A 12,318-nucleotide genomic window follows, 5' to 3' on the forward strand; every position below is an offset into this window, starting at 1 on the left:
TAATTATATTTTACTTGCGTTTAAGTTGATATTGAGCTCTTATGTTGCGCCGTTGTTTTCATTTATACATGTGAACACGAGCGGGGAGATGCTAACTCCACTCTGTCCATTATCTTCTCTTCTGTAGTTTGGGCTGGACCGACAAATAGCGGCACATTTTGATCACATTTTGTATTTTTTGTGAAGTGGATTAAATGGAAATTGCATCCAAAAGTTCCCCCTGTGTCTCGTGGCTCCTTATTTCACCACAATCTGCACAAAACAACACAACGCACCAGTCCACCGGTCTCATCTACACAGCCAGAACTCTTTTCGTGTTGATACTCTGCAGCGACATCACGCTGGGGGTGCTCTACATGTGTCTCTAATGGTGAAATGTTCCGCAAACACGGTCAGAAAAGTTTTTAAATTGTCTGAAAAATCAAGAAAAAAAAGCTAAATGTTCCTGTTCCTGTTTAGGAGTGTGATTTTCAGCAAAAATGGTGAGTTGTGAGTGTGAGGAACGGGAAAACTGTTGGCTAACGCTAGCTGTGATTTATCTGTGAGAGACTGGTTTAAAAGCACAAATCACGTCATCTGTTGTAGTTCCAGTTACGTCAGTTCTTTATATTTGTGTAATCCCAGTCGTCCAGGTCTGATCCACAGCAAAAGACGAAATTTAAATCTGTCAACTGGACAAATCGTTGTAGGAGTGAAGACGTTTTCCTGCTCGTCCACGTCGCTTCTTCTTCAGTTCTGGTCAGATTACTGCTGGACACTGCCTTATATCTGTCTGAGGGGAGGGGCTAACGACACTGAAACTGTAAACAGCTGTTGTCTCCAGTTTCAGCCTTAACGACCCTATTCAACCTGTAATGACCGCCTATTGTTCTCTTTGTACCTGTTTGCTTTGGGTCTGATGGTAGAGTTACAGATCTGTGAGAGATGCTGTCTCAGGCCTCCATTCCTGCTTAACCTCCTGAGACCCGAGTTCTTGCAGGACTTTATTTGCAAAAACTATTAAGAGCTTGAACACATATATTCTGTGTAAAAAACAAAATGAGAAACAATTGTGCCTCTAGGAATAATATGTCTCATTTGTGCTGCTGACAGGAGCAGGAAGACATATGCCTTTAAATAAAAAAATAAATAAATAAATAATAATAATAATAATAATAATAATAAAAGAATAAAAATACAAAAATGTAAAATAAAAAAAATGCAAAAATAAAATTAAAATAAATGAAAGTAAAATAAAAAATAAATAAATTAAAAAACAAAAAATCAAATCAAATAAAAAATAATTTTAAAAAATCTAATCAAATAAAAATAAATAAAAAATAAATAAATAAATATTCTAAACTCTTAGAAATATTCAAAATTGAACATAATCTTGTTGCTGTTCTTCTAAAAATTTGCACTGTGACCTAAACAACCCAAAATGTGTTGTCCACAGAGGAGAACACCAGGTCTCAGGAGGTTAAGGAAGGATTGTCTTTCCTAACAAAAATAGCTTCTTTAACTCCTCACTCATTTAAATTTCATAAACTCGAGAACAACACATTTAAAGCGATCATCGAGGAAGAGGGATGTAATCTACGAAGGTTTGAACTTTGAGAGAGTTTAAACGAGAGAGAAATGTGAGAAAATGTTAACGCCTGTGTGAGAAAAGTGAATAAAGTGTGTGGTGAGGGGTTTTACAGACAAAAACATAGAGAATAATTGTAAAAAAATAAAAGATTTCACCTATTGCGGGTTATTTTTAGAACATAACCTTCGCGATAAACAAGGGACCACTGTATATTTCACGAACAAGCTAAATTTAAACTCACACTTGCACCTGTTTATAATGTTTTAAATGGACTTATACATATTTGTTTGCTTTTTGTTTGCATTTTGAACAAATCGCCCATGAAAAACAGAGTTCCAGCGCTCTCTTTGGGCTCTCCTTGTAGAAATAAAGACGTATAAACAATGACAAAAGTGTATAAAGTGTGTGGTGAGGGGTTTTTACAGCTGCAAAACATAGAGAATAACTGTAAAAAAAATAAAGCTGAAGTTGAAAATCCAGTTTGATCTTGACTTCAGGGACGCGTAGACACAAACAGCACGAGTCATTAGATCCAGGTGGTTCCATCCAGGTGGTGCAGACTACACCCACACGCTCCCACTCCACTTGTCCAACCAACCCAGCGATTCAATTTACCACAGCGCCCCCACTTTTACGACTCAAACTGCGACAAAAAACACCACCCGCACGTTTCACAATAACGTTAGCATTTTCCTATAGATCCCGTTACGTTTTCCAGCTCCTTTTAACAGCTTTAAATTCACTTCTGCAAATATAATGAAGACTCCAGACTGGGAGCGCTATAGGTCGAGCGGCGTAAACGAGACGAAAGGAAACTGCGAGTCAATGAAACATAGAATGAGAAGCTGATGGGGAAAATATGGCACCATTTTCTGCGGATGAGTTTAGCACATTCCGAAGCGCGTCCATCCGTGAAGCAGAGAAAGGCACGGGGAGTGTTAAGTGGAGGCCGCCAGTCTATAAAGATAACTACAGACCTGCAAAGAGACGCCAGTATGGATGCGTCCTATTGTTTCGCCGCACCTTTCATCGCTTCGTACGGTGACCTCTGACGGCGGCGGTGGCGACTTTAAACGAACCACTCAGCGGCAATACGCTTCATCGTCTGACAATATGATTCAAGTCTGCGGCGCCATTAGTCACTGTTCACTCAGAGCGGCGGCAGTGGGTCACCCGGCTCCGATGAACTCAGACGTATAAATAACTGCAGAGCGAGGGCCCGTGATGGAAGGAGGGAGCCGTGTCTGAGTAGAACACAATACGACACAATACGACACAAAACGACACAATACGACACAATACGACACAAAACGACGCAAAACGACGCGATACGACACGCTGCTTCTGTTCTATTTGGAGATGATAGAGGTGATGATCAGTGACGCATTTGTTTGTGTTAGTTTAAAGGCCTAAATGTGACTAAATCAGACCATAAAATACTGTACAAAGTGTTAAAACATATGAAATGTACAAATATGAAGTAACATTATTAGGTTGTAGTCTGCTCATAAGCTCAATATGAATAAATTATAGACTAACTACGTCCTGGTGATGTTTTCTACAGACCTACGTTATTTCTTCTTGCCACGTTGTAAATGTTGTTTTATTTTATTAACAATGTGCTTCAGATCAGTCGTGTTCTCTCTGTGGGTTTTATACGAGGGTCATTCAATAAATAAGGTGGATTTTTTCCGGTATAAGGACTTTTAATACAGTTAGAAGCTTATTTTTTGTGTTTGTTTGTTTGTTTTACTTGTTTTTCACATGGATTTAATTTCTTTTGCAGATTAAAGTTTTGGCGATTAACAAAGATGGCCGACCAAGAAGCTCCAGGATTGAACAGCGGTCAGTTATCACGTTTTTGGTTGCTGAAGGTTCAAACCCGTTGAAATTCATAGGAGAATGTCACTGTGTCTGGTGCCACATGTTTCAGTCAAAAAAAAATGTCTACAAGTGGCTAAACTGTTTAAAGAAGGACGGAGCAGTGAGGAGGATGAAGGCCGTGCACCAAAAACGTGATAACTGACCGCTGTTCAATCCTGGAGCTTCTTGGTCGGCCATCTTTGTTAATCGCCAAAACTTTAATCTGCAAAAGAAATTAAATCCATGTGAAAAACAAGTAAAACAAACAAACAAACCAAAAAAGTAATCTTCTAACTGTATTAAAAGTCCTTATACCGAAAAATCCACCTTATTTATTGAATGACCCTCGTATAAAACCCACAGAGAGAACACGACTGATCTGAAGCACATTGTTAATAAAATAAAACAACATTTACAACGTGGCAAGAAGAAATAACGTAGGTCTGTAGAAAACATCACCAGGACATAGTTAGTCTATAATTTATTCATATTGAGCTTATGAGCAGACTACAACCTAATAATGTTACTTCATATTTGTACATTTCATATGTTTTAACACTTTGTACAGTATTTTATGGTCTGATTTAGTCACATTTAGGCCTTTAAACTTTATTGAGCACACGGAGCACACAATCACACTCGGCTCAAACAGGGAAATATGGAAACTGCACATCACATCCTCTTGCTTGATTGAGAACTAAACTAAACCCTCACATCGTCCAGTCCCGTCAGTTCGATAGCGTCTCTGTCTGACTCGACTTCCTCGTGTTTTCACTCAGTGTCGCGGTAAAAACGTTTCCATGACGTGTTAGATCTAATGTGAGAAGCCTGTGGGCCTCCAGTGTCGAGGGGCTGGTAAAACGCGATTTCACTAAAAAATATCTTTCTGCCAAACATAAAAGAGGCTCGGGGCTGGACGAGGGGGCGGAGTCAGGGACAAAACCTCCAATCACTGTAATTTGGGCTTCTAATAATCGGATTTAAACATCTGCGCAAAATGTTTATGTTCAAATTATCGTTGTGACGTCATAAATGATCGGCTGATATTTATCGTGCGTTCCTAGTGGCGATGTCATCATTTCAGACGGAGGGGGAGGGGCCAGTATAACTATAACTCTGCGGGAGACTCAGTGTTTTTGAAAGAAATATCCAAACTTAACCCATCCAGCATTATTTGTTTTGGGGTCGACAAACTAAAAGTCCTTTAAAAACAATCCCGTCTTTGAGGATGAATAATGGCTCCACTTTATGAAACTATTGTGAAAACATAATTACACTTTCATTTGTTCATTTCGTTTGCGCTGAGAAGACGCTGAACTTGGTCTAGTTTTTGTTTCATGTGGGCAGTTTTATTGATTAGAAACATTAACCACAAACCAGGACAATAAATCTGCAGAGTGAAAGTTTAACGGCAAACACAAAGCACAGACTTCAGCTCAAAACAGAACGTCAGAACATCGGAACATCACAGGATCTGCACAGAAACGCTGGACGTGCAACTGCTGCTTCCTTGTTACTTTGATGAGAGATTACGAGAGGTTTAAGCAGATAAACTTTAAATGTCAAGCTGAAATGTCTGAGAAGAGAAGTTATGAGCCAACGGCGGCGGAGAAATGGAGCCCGGATGAAGACTGAGCAATTAACCAAACTAAAGAAAGAAACTGTAATCGTGTTTTTGACAAGAACAATCAAAATCCATCAATATTAGACAAAAGATTTAGATTTTTTTGCTTCGTTTAATCGCCCAGTCCCAGCCTATTCATCCACTTTTACTTCAATAAGGTTCAACTCACTTTTTTTGAACATTTAACCTTGAAAAATGTGTTAATAATAAGCTGCTGTTGTGTTTGGAGTTTGTATTAAAGCAGTTCGTCGTACCGTTTCCAGAGCAGCCGGTGTGTGGCCGAACCAAACGTCACTGCAAAGGCAAAACGCAGCTTTTTAATCACAATGTTCTATCCTAATAATCCCGCGATTAGACGCTGATAAAATCTGAACAGATAAAATCGTAGCGTTAATAGACCTCACTGTGCAATAACGGACTCCTCTGCAAAGCTCCTTTTCCCTTTGAAATTTTCATCTAGCTGCGTTTAAAATATATAAAGTTAAACAGACCAGAGGAAATTGTAACTGATCAAATATTGCATGGCTAATAGAACAGAAAAACGCCAGATTTTGCACTTATGTGTCAATCAGAATGAGCAGGAAGTGGATTTTATTTGACAAAATGTGGATATTTATGTGTTTTATTGCCAAAAAAAATCACAAAATTAATTCGGTTAAACAATGACAAAGAAAGTTCGGCTAATATTTTCACTAGAGCTGCACCGATCCAGCTTTTTCAGTTCCGATAACTGTCGATACTAGATATTAACCAACATTTATTGCCTTAAAACTAAAATAAAACAAGACTAAACTGATCCAAATGTATTATTTATCACTACAGAACAACTTTGCATGAAAAAAATCAAACATTATGAGACTTTCTGTGCCAAAAGTGATCAGTAAAGTGTCTTATTACATCAATATCAATGTACATGTGCAACCGGGATATCGACAAAACTGATATTTGTAAGATGATATCTGATCCGGCAAAGTTCTCAGCGCGATATCAGATTCCAGTATCAGATCGGTGCAGCCCTAATTTTCTAGTCTAGTCCATTTAAGTAACGTTCGAGCATTTTTAACGTCACTTTTCTGATAAACTTTCTGATAAATCCGATATTTCTGCATCTTCCGTTTAAAAACATAACCGCGCAAAGGTTTATCTGCGTCTTTCGGCCCGTTCGTGCTGCAGATAAATCTTTACTCTTGTCTTATTTCTCTGACTCTTCCCTTTGTCTCATATTTCTACTTCCTTGTGCTCGTTGTCATCTCACTGTTTTGCCTCGAGCTCAGTTTCCTGTGGAGCAAGCCAGGCTCAATTAATCCCACGCACAGATAAACACCAACAGGTCCTGGCCCGTGTTCACGCCGCACTCGTTGTGTGGTTTTGTGCGCTCGTAACAGAATAATAACACAGATAATGAACGTTACACACATTGATACTTCATGTAAAATGGCATCAGCGAATAGTAGTAATGGAAGAAAACACACAGAACATACAGAACATACACATATAAAACAGATAATAACTTAAATTGTCTGCTTCAAGGGAGTTTTTTGTCTTTTTTATAAACATATCTTCGTTCTCTATTCACCAATTTCTCGTCGTGCTGTGGTTCTTTTTGAAAAATATGTAAAAAGCACTCTCATTCTTAGTTAATCAACCCAAAGTGATATCAAGTTCAATTTGTTTTTTCTTAGAAAGCTCTTTGCAGTTAGAGGAAAATGTTGAGTGCAGATAATCTGTTATTAAAATCCATGATTTTAGACGCCTGCTGTTCCACCAATTTTAGAGCTAAACCCAGACCCTTTTCTTCTTCACGACTACAAATGTTTTATGAAGCTTCAAGTTTCGTCCTTGGGCCAGAGATGGTTCTATTTGTAGATGTAACGGGGCAGTGCCAAGTCAATGCACGTTTATTTGTACACACAGAATGGTACGCAACAATTATTCTAATGGCTCCTGATTCCTCCTAAAACATTGAAATCCTTTGTAAAGACGACTCCTGTAAACTATTTCACTCTGGACAAAACCCCGTCTCCTAACTGACTGTGGCGAATATCAGCATAGTTACGTATTTAATCAAAAGAGCAGAAAAACTGGTACTCACTGCACAGATTTGGACGACTGTGATCTGAACTTGTTGAACTCGCCGGGAGCGGTCCACTCTGTGCCCAGCTGCAAAACACAAAAGAGCATAATTAATCTTTTGCAGGCTAATAATCTTTCACAAACGCATCAAACCTAAAAGCGACAAACTCGAAAATCATAAAATAAAGCTGCAGAAAAAAGCCTGTCAGGAGGCGAGTTCTGATGGTCAAAAAGGCGACAAGCTGGAATAAACGAGAAAGACTAATTCTCTGCCAATTTGAGGTCTTAGAACAGGGTTTATGGAGACCCCTGAGGTTGGTGCTCCAGGCCTGTGGTCAAATCGGTCCATTCATGCGCGCAGCACGTCAGCGCGACTAATTAGGGCCCCCGCTGCCTTGGCCGGCTCAGAGAGAGAATGGGGCGAGGATCACAGTGGGCAGGCCCGCGATTGTTTATGCTGGACACACTTGAGGGCTTTAAATCAGTCGGACTCTCAGTGGGGCCTAATGGCAAGACACAACAAGCTCTTCCTGCTTGTAAATATCACTGATCCTCTCTCTGGACGTGGACGGTTTTGACTCACAAAGAAAGAATTGAACATTTCCAGTGAAGAGTCGTGTGTTTGGTTTGCAGGCGCCGAAAGGAAAAAGACTGTCACCTAATCAGACGAGTTTAGGAAAAGGAAAAGATCTCCAGACAAAAGATAAAACTGCCATAAAACGGAGATTATCTGGTCAGATTTTCTCCCGTGCGTTTGCGTTTGGCTGAGTTAAAATGGGTCAAGTGTCGGTCCAAAAAGGCTGTGCTATAAGACGACAAAAATATTAAATAATTTGAACCAAAGAAAATCATTTATTCTGTCGAGTTCAAGTCTCGTCTCGTCGACCCAAACCTGTGCCTCTAAAGACTAAAACTAAAGACTAAAACAGAACAACAGAATATTATTTAATGTGTGATCTTTTAAATGAATTGTTTTGTTTTTTTTTATAAAGAAACTGCACATTTTTCAAGCTTTAAAACCAAACAGGAAACAAACCAGGAAAAAATCTATGACAATTTTACACCTTTTATGCCACAATAAAACACTACAGCCATTTTTACAAACTTGGAATTGTCAAAGATTTAAAATGGGTTTGTTTTTTATTATTTTTTAGTGGGTCAATTCTGGTCTATGTTATAATCTTGTTTCCTCGTCACAAACAGACCTGGAGTTGTGTTTTGTTTCATTCTCACATGTTTAACGCACAAACTCTGCAACTCTGATTTAGGCTGAGTTCTTCTCTCAAACTGAAAACACTCTGTTCCACCTTGTGATGTCATCATGTGGTGATACAGGAAGTGCTCCACTGTGGGTTATTTTTGACTTATTTATGTAATGCAAGACAAACATAGTGACCGCACATGTACAAAAGTGACAGGTGGTGTAAGACATAAGTCATACCAAGACGTAACACGGTTTGTGACGTAACAGCTGTTTACAGTTACATGTGACAAATCTGTGTTGTGTGTGTCTGTGTGTGAGTGTTTGTGTGTGCGTGTTTGTGATTTTGGTGATTTTTTTTTTTTGGGGGGGGGGGGTGGAGACGGCAGAGGGCAGTGCTCGTACTATTAATTAAGGAGGAAAAAGGAGGGTATAGAGGATACAGGCCCGTGGGCCTAATGTGGCCCGCCACATCATTTTACAAGGCCAGTGACAAGATAAATTAAAAGGTATGACTGTCTTAAAGTTGTGGTAAAGAAGGAGCTGAGTCCAAAGGCAAAGCTCTCGATTTATCGGTCAATCTACGTTCCTACCCTCACCTATGGTCATGAGCTTTGGGTAATGACCGAAAGGACAAGACCTAACCTCTAACCTCAAATTGCCAAACTCTACTGAAGGTTAGTGAAGGTAAAAGGAGCTGTTAACTTGAAAACTACCACTTCATGACATCACAAGGTGGAACAGAACATTCTGAGCTTTGTAGATGTTACAGACTAATAATAAAGTGTAACTCAAACATGTGTGAGTGAAACAAAACACAACTCCAGGTCTGTTTTTGAGGAGGTAATAACATTATAACATGACTTAAATCTCACATTAAACCATTTTGCGTAACATGGGACCTTTAAGTCACAGCGATGGAACAAGTACGAATGTGTTTTGGCACCAAGTCACTAAGGGAAGAAATCCCAAAACAAGCAGACCCCAGGCAGCATCAGAGGCAGCTGTGAGCACAAAGCCTTCCCCTGTGCCTCCGCCGCACACAGTACATTTCCACTCCTTGAATTAACATTTACTTTTTCAAAACACACAAACAAACATCCTAATGTCACTTACAGGTTCCAAACACGAGTACCATCTTGTTCATGTTGCATTTTCATATTGAGTAAAAGATTGTTGTGCAAAAAGAGGTTGTGGTTTCGTGAGGATCTGATAAGAGTTTTTCTTTTGAATAATGCGACGTCGACAACATCAGTGAGGTTTTACCAGTTAAGGTCAGATAAGACGTCATGCACTTTAAAATGCCAACTATTTAAAAATGTTGAAGCTTTGATCGGTTTACCTATTTATGTGTTAATATGAACCTGAAATATAACAGAATAATGCAGATAAATGCTTTTTTTTTTGTCTAATTTAAATTTTAAAAGCTGCTATATTACATAAAATTAACTCTTGTAGCTTTAAGTCATGTTAAAATGCTGTTACCTCATCAAAAACAGACCTGGAGCTGTGTTTTTTTCATTCACACATGTTTGAATTACCTTTTTATTATTAGTCTGTACATCTCCAAAGCTAAAAACACTCTGTTCCACCTTGTGATGTCATCATGAAGTGGTAGTTTTCAAGTTAACAGCTACGTTTTACCGTTTTTTTCAGAGGAAATTGGTAATTCCAGGACTGAAATTACCCAAATTATTCTCGAAAAAAAGTGTAAGGAGTTTAAAAATACAATAAAGCACTTCCTGTATGACCACTTGATGACATCACAAGGTGGAACAAAGTGTTAAGAAGCCTAAATATGCAGGATTTGTGTGTTAAACATGCGTGAATGAAACAAAACACAACTCCAGGTCTGTTTTTGATGAGGAAATATGTCGTCTGTGTCTTTATTTAGAGACAGCGCTGAAAAAAAACACATTTAAAACAACTTCAGCTGCTCAAATTGCTTCACATAAAACAAAAAAAAACCCAAATTACAGATCACACGATACAGGAAAAGAACAATAAAACAACGATATCTTGTCTCAATCGTGTTAAATGCCAGGGAGAAGTGGCTCTGGGTGGAGTATAGAGCTGTAGTAACTCGCTCAAATAAAAAGGACTCATAAAGTGCAGATATGTAAAGAAAAATAAACCAAAAAATACATTAAATCTTTTCATAATCAGAGCTAACTCCGCAAAACTCATCTGAACAGAGCCGTGCACAGTTTCCACCGCACACACCTGTAGTTATCCAGCGTTCTTAGGTGAATTACACTGATGAAATGGCAATCGACAGCTCTGAAATATGTACAAAATATTCTCCGAGACACTAATGCATCCACAGTGAACGGCCGCCATGTTGTCCCTTCGCACATGATTAATCAGCAGCCGATGAACAAAGGACAGAACACCTGCAGAAGAGACGGGAGGCGGCGGAGCGAGCTCACCAGTGTGCAGGGAAACAGACAAATGGAAGACCGTGGTTATGTGCAGGGACGGAGACAAGGACAGAGAAGGAGACAGGGACAGAGACAGGGACAGAGATGGAGACAGGGACAGAGGCAGAGACAGAGGTGGTGGAGCGAGCTCACGAGTGTGCAGGGGAACAGACAAATGGAAGACCGCGGTTATGTGCAGGGACGGAGACAAGGACAGAGAAGGAGACAGGGACAGAGACAGGGAGAGAGAAGGAGACAGGGACAGAGGCAGAGACAGAGGCAGAGACAGAGGCGGCGGGGCGAGCTCACGAGTGTGCAGGGAAACAGACAAATGGAAGACCGTGGTTATGTGCAGGGACGGAGACAAGGACAGAGATGGAGACAGGGACAGAGGCAGGGACAGAGGCAGAGACAGAGGTGGTGGAGCGAGCTCACGAGTGTGCAGGGAAACAGACAAATGGAAGACCGTGGTTATGTGCAGGGACAGAGACAGGGACAAGGATAGAGACAGAGACAGAGGGCAGGGACAGAGGGAGGGACAGGAACAGAGACAGAGGCAGTGGAGTGTGCAGGGAATAGGATGGTTATATGCAGAGATGGAGACAGAGACAGGGACAGAGGCGAGCACATAGACAGAGGCAGGGACAGAGACAGGGACGGAGATAGAGGCAGAGGAAGAGACAAGGACAGAGACAGAGACAGAGACACAGACAGAAGCAGAGACAGAGGCAGAACAGAGACAGAGACAGGAAAAGAGGCAGGGACAGAGACAGGGACAACAACAGAGGCAGAGAAAGAGGCAAGGACAGTGGTAGACAGAGGCAGGGACAAAGACAGAGATAGAGGCAGGGACAGACGAAAAGACAGGGACAGAGGCAGGGAGAGAGACAGGGACAGACACAGGGAAAGAGACAAGCACAAAAAGAGGCAGGGACGGGGACAGAGACAGGGATGACAAAAGAGGCAGAGACAAAGACAGAGATAGAGGCAGGGACAGACGAAAAGACAGGGACAGATGCAGGGAGAGAGGCAGGAACAGATACATAAAACATAAAAATGGCCCAAAAAAACAAAACAAACTCCCTACTTTTGCAAAAAAAATAGTACACACGACAAATACCGAGCCCCAAAACACATAGTTCCGTCTTTCAAATATCAAACCATAAGTCGATATTGTTAATTATTATGATCGTGAGCCATGAGTATCGTCTTATTTTACATAAAACACATAAAAAAAAAGTCCTTAACCTCTCCCTGAGTATCACAGCAGCACCTTTAACAGCACACAGCCGGACACAGTTTGAGCTGGTTCAGTTTTATTTATATCGTACATTTAAATACGACTTAAGCCGCTCGAGCGCTTCTCATAAAAAGCCAACAAAAACCAAACGGATATACAGAATAATTGTACTCGATCGTGGTCAGAGCGGCGCTGGGAGCAGATTGGCAGGTACAATAAGTTCCCGAGACACTTTAAAAACAACAATACAGAAGACGACTGACGGAGAACAGAAACAGAAGAGTTGTTTATCGCTGTAATAAACTGTAGAAAGAAGCATAATGGCTG

The 12,318-nt window shown here is 40.3% G+C and overlaps 1 protein-coding gene across 1 annotated transcript in view; it reads right to left on the minus strand.

Moving 5' to 3' along the window:
- The window catches only part of b4galnt4a (beta-1,4-N-acetyl-galactosaminyl transferase 4a), a 258,847-nt gene that overhangs the window by 84,005 nt on the left and 162,524 nt on the right, over positions 1-12,318 (minus strand). The window contains exon 7 of the mRNA XM_033967912.2: positions 7,150-7,217. Within this exon, the coding sequence (XP_033823803.1) occupies positions 7,150-7,217 (68 nt within the window). The remainder of the gene's footprint in view (positions 1-7,149; positions 7,218-12,318) is intronic.

The sequence above is a fragment of the Periophthalmus magnuspinnatus genome, chromosome 6 (genome assembly GCF_009829125.3).
Source record: "Periophthalmus magnuspinnatus isolate fPerMag1 chromosome 6, fPerMag1.2.pri, whole genome shotgun sequence".
Classification (NCBI taxonomy): Eukaryota; Metazoa; Chordata; class Actinopteri; order Gobiiformes; family Gobiidae; genus Periophthalmus; species Periophthalmus magnuspinnatus.